This window comes from Gavialis gangeticus, unplaced genomic scaffold (genome assembly GCF_001723915.1).
Source record: "Gavialis gangeticus isolate Ggan-Ray unplaced genomic scaffold, GavGan_comp1, whole genome shotgun sequence".
Taxonomy (NCBI): Eukaryota; Metazoa; Chordata; order Crocodylia; family Gavialidae; genus Gavialis; species Gavialis gangeticus.
The window spans coordinates 30,120,965-30,133,739 of record NW_017729001.1 but is presented as its reverse complement, the minus strand read 5'-3'; the positions used below and the strand labels follow the sequence as shown (position 1 = coordinate 30,133,739).

Genomic DNA, 12,775 nt, shown 5'->3' with positions numbered 1-12,775 from the left:
TTCTGAATGAGACATCCCCGGTGGTGCCCAGTTCGCTGCAGTGAGTCACCATTCTCCTATGCTGTGGGCATGCGCTCTGTTTCCTTCCCAGAACGTCTGCACCAAGTGTGGGATTGAGACGACCAACACTCGCCCTCATTCGATTTGGCTGTGCAAGATCTGCAGCGAGCAGAGGGAGGTTAGTGATTTTTTCCCCGGCTGGCGTAGCTCCTGGGTTGCTGCTTCATGCGTTATCTCCCGTGGCTGGGATTCCCTGGTGCTGGGCTGCTCCGCGAGTCCCGAGTCAACAGGGGCTTGAAGTCAACATCATTGCTCTAAGCATATTTTGCCATTAGCCTGCAAGAAGGTAAGACGGGGTACTGCCATGCTGGAGCTGGGCTCTTAAAACATCCATCCTGAGTAGATTTCCCCAGGCATCCCAGCAGGCTGTGGATAGAGGCCCTTGCCACATGTTATATATGTTACGCCATTCACTGGTTAATTGTGTAATACATTTAGACCAGCCACACGTGCAAAGTAAGACTGGCCACACGTGCAAAGTAATTATCATGCAATTAAATGGTTAATCGTGCTATCATTTTTGGCCAGCCATAGGTGCAAAGTAATTATCGTGCCATAAAAATGTCCATCCAGCTGTAAAAAGAGCCAAACAGGCACCAAGTTAGTGCTTGAAAATGTGCAAAAACTTTATAGCTGGTTTTTGTCCAGCTTCAATTTGAATATGTGGCTGGGTCCTTAGAGGTAGGGCCAGCTTCTCCCCTCCAGCCATTTAATGCAGACTAGGTTTTCTTGCTATCTCTCTATCCCGTATCCTGCCTTAACTCTGTGGGCAAACTCCAGTCGGAAGGGGAATTGCTATCAGCAGACAGGGCCTTCCCTGTATGAATAGGGCCAGCCTTATTTTTTTTTTTTAATGGGAAACAACTACTAGATTTCCCCCCCCTAAGAAACATAGCCTCTTTTCTTGTTATAACTGTGGAAAAAAAATATCCTCCTGTCCTGTAGAATAGTTCATAGCGGCGAGCCCCATAAATGCTCGTTTTGCCTTGGTACCATGGGTTACAATTGAATTGGTCATTCAGAGATTTTTCCTTTCATATCAGGCTGCAGTCAAGAGCGGAGGGTTATATGTGCTGTGTAGCAAGGTGCTTGTTTAAAGGGAGAGCTAAGAAGGAGTCTGGCTGGACTTATGGGGAGAGTTTGGTGACATCTGGAGTAAAAGGAGCCAGTTATTTCTTGGGCAGCATTTGGTGGAGGCGATGTATCCTAGCTCACAGTGGGGTGAGGTCCATATGGGTGGGTTGGGTGTCAGGGCTGGAAAGGCCTGGGGGAAAGGGGCTGGCTATGCTGAAGAATTGGAGAATGAGTTCAGAGGAAGAAGCCACGACGTGAACAGGTCAGAGAGTTAACTCCACGCCAAGGCTGATTATGCAGAAGCTCCACTCATCACCCGTGGGAGCAGAAACCAGGCCCCAAGCCCAGGCGGAGAGCTGATGAACCTTTTCATAGGGATGGCTATTTGCAACCTCATTTTAGGGAGAGAGAGAAGAAAGTGCCGTCCTCCTGAGGGTGCCTCATTGCCGTCTGCCTCTTCTTCCCCAGGTGTGGAAGCGCTCTGGGGCTTGGTTCTTCAAGGGCTTGCCAAAGCAGGTGCTGCCGCAGCCGATGCCTGTCAGCAAGAGCAAGCCGCCGCAAGCTCCTAGCGAGCCGGCCTTGTCTGAGCCGTCCGCTCAGGACCCGAAGCTGTACTCTCGCATGCAGAGTCGAGGTAGGGGCTGGGTTCATATCCTCCCATCTTGACTCCAGTCCCTCTAAGTTGGGAGAGTCCTGGGCCGACACTGGCAGGGCAGTGTGATGATTTGTAGTGTCCAGCCCTCCGTGAACAGGGCCGGCAGTCAGAGCACGGACCCGTTGCCATTGTAGGTTATGTCTCCTTATCCGCCCACAGCTTTTCCTTCTTTGGGGGGTGTCGCAGCAGTAACCCTCTCCCCCTCGACACCCAGCCCTTCTAGTGCGAATGTCTGGGAGGCACCCAGGGAAGGTGAATTATTGTGAACGGTTTGGCATGGCAGCAGTTACAGAAAAAGAAACCCCAGGGAAACCATCTAGACAGAGGGGATCAATGGGCTGTTGGAGCATGCCTGCAGCAAGCCAGCTGTCTGGCGCGCGGTCTCGGGAGGCCACGCTAGGTTTTGTTTCCATTTTGGTGATGGGCTTTTCGGGAAGGATATGGGAAAGCGGTTCCCTCTGCCCCCCATCCTGCATTCAAAAGCGTCTGCTCATTTAAGTGCAGAAATCTCCCTGAGGCTGAAGATTTCTGCTGGAGTCCAGCACGGGAAAATGAAGACCTGGGAGTGGAGGCTTGTCCTGGAGCTGCAACCCTCATCGCGGGGAGGCACAGCTAAGGGGTGACCCCTGGGGATAGGCTCTCCCAGGACCTTAGCAGCACGTTTTCACGTGTAGCCTGAACCCGTGGGATATTTCTTCACATAGTGGAGACAAGGTTTCACTGGTTTCCACACCTACTCTGGTCTTGGCTAGGTGCAGAAAGCCTTGCAGACTCCCAGAACAGTAGGGTCAGCTTCTCCAACCTCAGCTCCTCTGCCCATCAAGCCCATAATGCTGCAGATCTGTGACATATTGACTCCCTGCAAGCGGCAGACGGTGCTGCCATACACCTGGTCTCAGAGAGTGGGACGATGGACCTTTACTCGTGTCCCAAACTGACTGAAGGAGGTGCTCCCGCAGCGCTAGGCCGGGAGGGGTGCAGTAGGGTGCCTGTCACCGATCCTCTGGCTGTGTCGGTAGAAATTTCCTCTCCGCTCATTGCTACTTGTTTGTGCTTTGCAGGTCCTGCGGACGCAGGGCTCCCCCCTGAGCAGGACTCCTACGGTAAGAGGATTAATGTCATGCATGGCTGCTCTTTCATGCTGTTCGCAAGGCTGTGGGGGACAATACCTGCCTGGAAACCTGCTCCCAGCAGGAATCGGCAAATTGGAAATGTGCAAGGTGCTGTTTTGGGTCCAGCAGCCCCTCGCAGAGCCTGGCTGGGCCTTGCTGTTGACTAAAGAGGCTGTTGACTCGTGGCACTATTGAGTGCCGGGGGGATGTTGGGATTGCATCCACAGCGATGGCTCAGATCGGGTCAGGTCTTCAAAATTCAGGTCTGGATCTCAAGTCCTAAAGTCTGGGAGAAGTTTGATTGGGGGGGTTTTGGATTGATCTCATGTCACAAGAGTGCTAGATTTCTGGAGCATCCCTATAATTTTTTAGTCGTCTTCTTGCATAACACAGGCCATTAGACTCCATCATCATAAAGCAATTACCAACATGAAGAGGCAGAGTGCTTTCTCTTGCCGTTTTTCTTATCCAGTGCCACTGGCTAGGCCCGTAATTTACTTGTGGGAAGCCTGTCACATCGCAGGATTTCTTTGCGCTCACCCACCTTGCAGGAGTTCAGCTATTCTGGTGTGCTCCCACCTCCCGTACGTTCCTCGGTTGAAATGCTGTAATTTAACGAGTTGAGCTGAATTGGTTTTGGAGGTGTTATTTCCTCATGTGGATTCACATGCTCTTCACTGTGTTTTCAGGTTATTTAATTTGTGTTATTAAAGAGGGTGAATTTGCAGTGGGTGAATGCCAATCGCTAGGGAAGAAGAGGTCAGGCCACAGGCTTGGAGGGCTGCTTTCCTCCATGGCTTTGGGAAGACACTTAAGATAATACCGCCAAGAACTGGCATGTAATTATCTCCCAGTGTTGGCTGGTCCACAGAGAAGATACGAGCTTAATACAGATACCAGCTGAAGGTGTGAAAGTCTTATCTCCCTAATGTGGGAGTTTGGGGTTCAAACCTCCCTGATTACTGGGTATGGATAGTTACCCTTCATTTTCTCCAGCTGCTGGAAGAGAGTTTAACTAAGCCTATGGCTTGGGTAGATGAAGGACTATAATACTTTGATGGTGAAACATGCTTCACCGGTGCTAGCTGGAGTTGCTTGAAAAGCCGTGGTGGTATTCACGTGACTCCTGTGTACTGGTTTGCAGTGACTTTTAACCTCTCACGGGCCATACATCAAATAGCCCCAGGCTCCTGGCCTAGGGGGCAGGTAGGGGGTGAAACCATTCCTTGAGCCTGCTGCATCCCGGCTCCTTCTGGCCTTGCTCCACATCACACTGCGCTCCCCTCCTTGCTGGGGGGCCGTGAGAAATGTCCTCAGCTCCATTTCCTGGCTGGATGCTGTCATAGTCATTTCAAGAAGACTTGCAGTTGGAATAACAGCCCCCTTTTGCATATCTGAATCACTGCTTGCACCTTGTAGGATTACCTGACACCCACATCATCGCCAGATCCATCCCTCATGATTGAGGCTGTCAGGATGATGATTAGCTGGCTAGTGGCTGCGGCTGCAGAGCGGCAGATGGTAACTCATCAGCACGGCTCCAGCCGGCTGAGAGCTGCTCCCTGCCTTTGGCCACCCATGCAAGAGCAGAGCCTGTACCACCCTGTTGCTGCAGACACTCACCTTTTCCCTTCCCCCACAGGCGGCTCGGAGGAGAAGAGAGCAACAGGCAGGAAGCCAGGTTTGTCGCTGGGTCCATTCCTGCCCCCTCCTCCTTCCCTCCCTTCTTGTATCGCCGAGCCAGAATTTGCAGTGCCAAATATAACGGAGCTGTCAAATAGCTTTCAATAGCTGGGGAGGCTTGGTTTATTGGTTACTGAAACCGGGCTTCATTTCTGAAGGCACATATCACCCCGCAACAAATCCACCGCTCCCCGGGACTTTGCAGTCGTTTCTGCGTGGCACACAGCGATAGCTCAGGATCCCGTGGTGGTAGCAGGGCAGAACTCAGACGCTCCTGCCACGACAGGCTCCCGAATACATAAGCTAAAGCAATTGGCTGTACAGGGTTTTGGACCTGCAGCTGAGCCGTTCAGGTCCCACCCAGTATTGTGCAGCAGTATGCATGCAGTCTAGCCTTTTAATTCCATGGGGATTGCCTGTTGCTTGGGGTACCGTGACTGCTGCCTTTGCACCAAGACCAGGCTGAGTCTTTTTAATTTGAGTTTCCTTGTGTTGGTCTCTAGTGAAACCCCGGGAGCCCAGCCATGATGCTGAGCGTGGCTACAGTTCAGAAGAGGAGAGCCCGGCTGCCTACAGAGGAAGGAAGGGGATGAGACAAAGAGCAGAAGCAGGTAAACCTGGGAGCAAGGACTACCCCAGGGAGTGTGGCACAGTGATGCACCAGCGAGCATCCTCTGGGGCTTGAGGAGGTCCTGTCAGCAGTGAATACTTGGCTATCTCGGCCTTGGGGTTTTATTGGTGCTGAACAATAAGCATTGTTATGTTAATAAGCACTCAGAGAAGCTTATTAAAGCTTCTCTGAATGGAAGGGCAGAGGAGCGTGACAGCCGGCACTTGGGGTGACCCCAGGAGCACCGCAGAGGGGACTAGTTCATTAGCTTTCACTCGCTGACCCCCAGCTGGGCTTTGCTGATGCGGCTGGCCATGGGCTTGATGGTTCAGGACGCATCTGATGTCAGCAGGGCCTGGTGTCGTCCCACTTCTTGGAGGCAGACACGAGCCAGGTCACCATTGTCTCCCTTTTGGAAGAGTAGGGAAGACAAGACCTTGGGGGTTGTAGGTGAGCATTTAAGAGAGGCCCCAACTTACACTTTGGCTCACTTACAAAGGCAACAAGCACCTCTGCTCCCACAGGAATGACATGGTGTTGGGGCTGGTTGGCTTAAATCGAAACCAAGCCCGCCACTGATGAAGCAGTGTTAAGCACTGTAATGGTGTCCTTCACCATGCACAGTAGTCCGGGAGACCATCTATGTAGTCCCCTAGTCCAGGGGCTCCCAGTCCATGGTCTGTGAGACCATGGGAAGTGGTTTGCACATTGCATGAAGCCCCCCCTTTCAAAAGTTTGATGATAAAGGTGCACGGTGATGCACGAGAAACTTTGAGGGTTAATGGTGGCCTTTTGGGCCAAAAAAGACATGGGAATGGTTGGCTCAGGCATTGACCCTGTTCAAATATGGCTGCGACTTGTTCCTTTTTCCTTCCAGTGGAGACAGCGTCTTAAACACCCTTATTTTATTAAACCGTCAGCTGCACAGTGACTATGTGGCCATTTATCACCTTTCTACCCGGCCGTTTCTGGCTATCAGCATGCTCTTAGTATGCCAATGATTTTCCCAAGGCTGGCCTCTGCATGTCATTTATCAGGCTGCTATTCTTGAGTGACAAGCCTCCCGCTGTGTGAGGCACATTTTTCCCCACAATAAGTACCTCTGCATTTACAAAGCAGCCCCCATCTGTTGCTAAACTGTCTCCTTGTGCGAGGTGACCCTGACAATTCATCCAAGGGTAAACACACCATTTATGTCCTATGAAAGATTTATACCTGGCATCTCCGGGAGGAGCCAGGTAAGAGCTCAGCCCTTTTGCATCACAGCTGCGCGTTGCAATTTATCAACAAGAAGATACCGGGATGCCAACGAGTGGGGCTGTAATTTATCTACTCAAACCACCGGCACCAGATGAATGGCAGCGAAAGGCAGAGACAGTGATTGTGGTCCCCTCCTTAAATGGAAGGTGATAGAAAAAACATGTCGCACCTCCTTATTGCAGATAGTCGGGTTGTAATTCTGTTCAGGGTCTGATGCACATTATAGACCCTAAGACTTATGGTTTCCTTTATTTGCTTTCCCATTTCCTTGCTGACCTGGTGTATTTCTTTTTACTTCCTATTGGTTCTTTCATTCCCTTTTCCCATTAGTTTGTTCCCTCTGGATCCTAGGTAAGATCAATTGTGCAGAGTGATTCCTGCATCCAGATGGACTGGGACGTGCAGCTGGCCATGTACCAAGTGGTTTGAATTTGGGTGACTCTGCTAAGGGCTGACTCTTGCTCTGATGCTTCCTCCCCTGTACCTTTGGAGGTGTCCTGTCACTGCCCGTTTGAATCCCCTGGGTACTGACCTAGAGGTACCTGAAGCCCAGGCCGGTATCGGCAGCAGGCCTGAGTTTGCTAACCCATGCACTGGTGTTACAGCCAGTCTTGTGTGTTATATGGGTGCAGCCTCCCATTCTTTGAGCATCGGGCTTGTTGCTGCTGTAGGTTTCTTGTGGCGATGTTGCTGCGCGTTGTCACCAGCATCTTTGTGACGTGTGCAAAAAAAGTGCCCCAAATATTGGTGAGGCAGTCTGCCCCCCTATCTTTAGGGGCACCGCTTAGAAAGTGAACAAGAGAGGAGCCCAGAAACAGAGACCTCAGTGTGGGCACCAGCCTGCTGCCTTCAAAGACATACTCCTCTGCTCTTCCAATCATCTCCAATAAGATTAACCCATAACTCATTGGGTGCCCACTGGGCCCTTTCTGATGTCACCTGCCCTGGCCATTTCAAAATACCGAATGCTATTTAAGACCTCTGGCATGAAGTGAAGCTAATGGCAGGGGAAGACAAGGGAAAGCAGCGCTTCGCCTGGGAAGACAGCCTCCTCTGGGGACAGCAGCAAGTGGAGCGAGGGTCTATTAAGAAGTCGCTTCTCTCCAGATCTGCCTAACGACATGGTTAGGCTTGAGACACATGGCAAGGCCATCTGCTTGGATCTCGTCACTGAAGCCAGCTGGGTTGCGTGGATCTCCTGCTGTTGGCTTTCACCCTCCTGTGAGAGGGGATGAGTCATATGTCATCCTGTTCCTCAGAAGTGCCGTCTCCACCGGCCGCCTTTGCTGTGCCAGCTGCTAACAGCTGCCTGCTTTCTTGGCTGGCTGCGTGGGCGTTGTGGCTCCAGGAAACAAATAAGCAGATGTTGCTGTAGAGCTGGGTGACGTCGAACTGGGGCTACCTGCAGTGGGCTTGATGCTTCATTTCTGTGGTCTTTTCTGTGATAGCCCATTGCTGTCCCATTCCCTCGGCTGGTTTCCATTACTCCTGCGCTTGTCAGGACATCCTGTGCTTGTGGATGAGGCTGGACGCTGCCATTCCCCAACACTGTGATGGCTTCCTAACCATCATCAGGATGGGGAATAAAAATATAAGACCCCCAAGCTGGATGACTTCCAGCGGGCTCCTTTCACTGCCGAAGGCGATAGCGGAGCACGGGGTGGGTTAGAAACGGGGCAGAGACGAGCGCCTCTCACCGTCATGGCTTGTTGCTGTTCTTCCAGGTGGCGAAGCGGTGGCGGCTGCTCCTGGGAGAGGAAGCTACCCCCCTTTGAGCCGTAAGCCGTCCGAGGCCAGAATGGGCCCCAGTGGTGGCGAGTATGCTGGCGGAGAGCCTGACCACTGGGAGTACTCTGCGGACAGCGAGGTCAGCTGGAGCCCCGGAGGTGAGAGGAAGCAATGGAGAGTCGAGGTTGTGTGTGTGTGGGCGTGCGGGTAGGTGTGCACACGTGTGTATGTATGTCCCAGTCCACTCTAGTGCCTGGGTTGCTGGACCAGCTAATGGGAGGTGCTAATCTGGCTTGAGTATTGGAGCTCTGCCTTGGCATTACTGAGGGGCCTGGTTTTGCACCCCAGTGACAGCCCATGACACACCAGACATGTGGCTTCAGAAGGCTCCTCGTTTGCAACCGTAACGAACTGAGGCAGCTGCAGACCTCTGCACAGGGTGATTGCAGAGCTCCCTTTATCGAGGCCGTGGCACTGATTCTGCTGGGTGATGCTCCACGAAACCTGAATGTGCCCCATGCCGTCGTCAGCGGTTCCACTAACACCCGATGACGGACAGCTTATGCCTGAGCTTGTCGAGGACAGAGTCCTCTGTAGGTGGCTTTATAGGCTGGAAAGCAGCTTCAGAGGCTGCCTTTCAGCTGAGAGCTGAGCTTTGCAGATTTATTTTGCTAAACCACACACCGCTGGAGACTATTCAAGTCCTCGGTAATTCCTTGTATAGGAAAGGAATATTTAATAGCCCGTGGATGGAGGTGCCAGTCATGTCCTCCCCGTAGCCGGTGCCAGTGCGGCCGAAGCTCTGTCGCATCTGGAGTAGACAAAGTTGCAGCAGTTGGATTTGAAGGGTGTGGATTGGTCTGCAGGCCAGGCAGGAGCCAGCAAGCCACCGAGCTGTGCTTTCCCTGTTCATCCCTCTAGCAGCCCGGTCTGGTGGTAGTCTGCCCATGTGAAAAACCATCCTGCATCAAGGCATCCTCAGTGTGCTGTACAAGGGGCTCACTTATCACACCCACACTTCCCACAGGTACTCCAGCCCTTACTGACCATAAGGTACAGCAGTCTATTGGCAGTTCATTGTTTTACTGAGCCAGAGGCTACAGGGACTGCATCGCGAGACCTGGGCAAGATTGTCCAGATCACACCTGCCTGCATGTACCCTTTGCCCCCAGGGACTAGGCGAACACGGCATACAATGTCTTGCATCGAGTGTGACCATGCATGTGCTTAAATGCTTCCCCAAACAGGGAGGCTTTCCTGTTATAGTCTTCCAGTCAGGGTGAGGACACAGCGCCCCATGTGATTCACATCACGCCCCCGCCCTGCTCTTGATCGTGACCTGAAGAGTGCTTTTGGTTGGGGATCATGCATCTCTTACCTAGAGGTTAAAAGAAACGGAACAATGGATTCTTGTCTAAAATGGAAAGCACGGGTATTAATCAGGACCCGCTCGTGGTTATAATGGGAGCAGAGGGAGCTAGTGGGGGAGCCTATTTGTTGCCGAGAAAGTGCTCCTTTCCACACGCTGCCTCTCCATTTGCAGCGAAGATCATAACCAGGCCGGAAAGCAGAAGGGCGTGGGGGCGATCAGATGGGAGCAGCCCCAGGGTTTGCCGAGTTCGGTAGTCTGCATCTCTGACGTCCCATGGGTACACCAGTGCTAGCAGCACTTGCTTCTGCTAGCTTGCATGCTTGGTTGAGATGGCTCTTGGTACGTCGTACATATTGACATGGAGCCTGTATGTGCCTGGAAAGGGACTGATTGCAGGCTGGGGCTGGCGAGCAGCTGAACGCTTATCGTTCCCAGCAGCCTGCTTTTCCACCAGACGGCAGGTCCAAACGAGCTGCAGCCTCCTGCCACGGCAGCCCGTTTTATGTAGCACAGCTCATCTCTGCCAGCGACAAAGGAGAGCGCCTGCTTTTCACATCCCATACAAGCCGACTCCAGCTGTGCACCAGACACGGGAGCTTGTTTTCTCACCTATAAATATAACAGCGCAGAAGCCTGGCTGAGCCGGCTTTTGCTTCTGGTGCTAGGGGTCTTTGAAAACCTTTTGCGTTTCATGTCGACAGTGCTGAGATGCCCACAGCTCCCGTTTTCCTTAACCCGTGGGGGGGGGCTTCAAGCTCTCAGCACTTCCTGACCTCCCTATTCTCGGAGGCGAGAAGGAAGCAGGCGCTGACCTGTGTGTTGCGTGGCCGGGGCTGGTTTCATGCTCAGAGGTGACCCAGAAACGCGGAGGTGTCTGCAAGAGAAAGTAGCTCTGCCTCCTGCCAAGCTGCGGGATAAATGGAAACCTTCCTGGCAGTGGGTGTTGGAGGAGGGGAGAGAGAGACTTAATAACTTTTAACAAGGCTCCTAATCAGTTTATGTTTCCTTGTCAGTTCATCCCACACACACTGATGCCCCATATATCTGTTTCCGTCTTTATTCCCTTTCTTCTAATTATAGCTTACCCAGTTTCCCTCCTTTCCAAGCGAAGGCTGTTGTTCTTCTATCTTCTGTGCAGCCCTGAGCTGAAGCCGCTCTTCTCCCTGGCGCGCCGCCGTCCAGCAGCGAGCGGTTTGTTTTCCTGCAGCGGCTAGGCATAACAAGGCTTTAATTACTTCACCCTCCCTCTTAAGGCACATTTCAAATTAGGCCCAAAGTTAGGGCTCCTGTTTCTGTGGCTGCGGGAGGCTGGGAGGCTACTGGAATGGGTGTTGTTTTGCTGCAGGAGGCAGGCAGGGGCTGGATGAGTATTTTCAGTAGCACACAGGATGGATTGAGATTATGAATCCCTTGGCCAATGGATCTGTATGAATCCCTTGGCTTTCTGCTTCCCAGGAGGACTGAGCCATTGCGCAGGCTGGCTCCTGGACCAGCATCGTGACCGGAGACTATATAACTTTGCTCCTTGGCTTTGATGGGGTGACTGCCGGTAAACCAAAGGCTCAGCGTGTTCACGCAGGGGATTTTTAAGCTCTGGTACTAGATATTGCCTGCAGAGTGTCTCCAGCTGTATTATTGGCACCCTTGGAGGGGATGGGGGGGAAATCTCCTTTTAGGAAATGTTCTTTTTAGGTGTGAATTTGCTTTCCGCATCTCTGGGCCAGGTGTGGTGCGGTTGGGGCGACCCTCACTTCTCGCAGCAGTGGCACTGGAGGAGAGAGGCTGATGCGTCTCCTCTGCAGAAATGAATGGGTGGGCTTCAACCCCTGGCTGGCACAAATCCTGCAGCCTCCACTGGTAATTCATGGAGCCATGCTGATTTACACCTGCTGAGTGGTTGGCCGGTTGTTCCCAGCCACTGCAACCATGGCTTTCTCCCCCCCCCGAGTGACTTGAATCTTTATCTCTTACTGAACAGCTGTTGTGGCTCTCCCGCTGCCACGTTTACATGTTCTCAGTGGCCCTTTGCTCCATGGCGATCCGTTGGAAAATGAGATGCCCCTGCTCCCCTTCATTGGTTCTTCTCCTTTTAGGTGTGAAACGGGCCAATTCAGTTCAAGGCTCCAGGCCTCCTCCTCTGGCTGCCAGTCCCAGCCCTGCCGCCCAGCCAGGTATGCTTTGGGGCATGCGCTGGGGGAGTGAAAATGGGAACCCCCCGCCGCCGGCACACGTCCATTTGGCTTCCCTGCTTGCTGAGGGATAACTCGATAACTCTTTATCCCCCAGCTCCTCCGGCAGCCAGCAGACAAGGCCCCGGTCCCGGGGGTAGATTTCCTGAAAGACAAGGTAAGGAACCGTAATGGGTCTGTGTGATGTGATGCCCTGGCTCGGAGTCGCTCTCTGCTAACCCTGAGAGGTGCTTGCTTTTCCCAAAGGTTTCAAAGGCAGGTGACAGGGAGATGACGGGGAATGCCAGCCTAGCCCTGCCCAGGAAGGGGGGCACCTCCAGCGGCAGAGCATTGCTCTCGGGCATTTTGGTGTGTCCAGTGCAACTGTACTGGGAGCTGCCTTTTGCCTCCATCAAGGCAAGACCCGTTCAGACGGTAACAGACTTCCCCATCAAGATAACCAGCTAGGAAAAGGGAGCCGAAACCTAGCCCCGGGAGCAGCTCTCCCTCTCTCTCTGTTTAGCCGGCATGCCACATACCACCCTGATTTATCTCCCCGCACAGCTCCCGTTTCTTTCTCTCTGCCCGGCCGGGCTGATGGATGGCATGGCCGCGTTGCAGTTAAGTGACAGGCTGGGCCAGCCGGGCTCACTTTCTGAGCCATTTCGCACTCGCGTATGACTTATTTAAAGCTTCATTCTTCCTCTTTGAGGGCCACCTTCTGCTTTCGTTGGCTCTGCTGCAAATCAGCGGTGACATGAGTGATGCCTATGGGGCAGCTGCCGATTTGCACCCGTGCAGAATTTGGCCCTCAGAGCACTAAGGGGAGGAGGAAAACCGAAGCTCAAATGGAAGTGAACGTCTCTGCCCTGTCACTCCTCCCAGCGCAGGCAGCCGTGCCATGCTGGGATGCCTGAGTGTTGCCCACAAGTATTTCAAGCCCGTTTCCTCCAGCAATTCACATTGCCGAGGTGCTGCTGTCTTCCCCCAGGACCTCCCTGCCAAGATTGGAGAGGAGAAGTGGGTCAGCTCTCTCCTATCTGAGATTCCCTG

General features: G+C 52.9%; 1 protein-coding gene across 2 annotated transcripts in view; it reads left to right on the top strand.

Annotated features, from left to right (window-relative positions):
- The window catches only part of RPH3A (rabphilin 3A), a 105,652-nt gene that overhangs the window by 61,635 nt on the left and 31,242 nt on the right, over positions 1-12,775 (top strand). Inside the window, exons 1-8 of one of the 2 annotated variants that reach the window (XM_019507213.1) lie at positions 39-178; positions 1,603-1,768; positions 2,851-2,892; positions 4,544-4,582; positions 5,088-5,195; positions 8,179-8,340; positions 11,648-11,725; positions 11,841-11,900. In XM_019507213.1, coding sequence (XP_019362758.1) covers positions 59-178; positions 1,603-1,768; positions 2,851-2,892; positions 4,544-4,582; positions 5,088-5,195; positions 8,179-8,340; positions 11,648-11,725; positions 11,841-11,900 — 775 coding nt within the window. In that variant the 5' untranslated portion in view covers positions 39-58. Of the gene's footprint in view, positions 1-38; positions 179-1,602; positions 1,769-2,850; positions 2,893-4,543; positions 4,583-5,087; positions 5,196-8,178; positions 8,341-11,647; positions 11,726-11,840; positions 11,901-12,775 lie in introns of those variants that run through there. The other variant, XM_019507214.1, reaches the window with a different exon arrangement.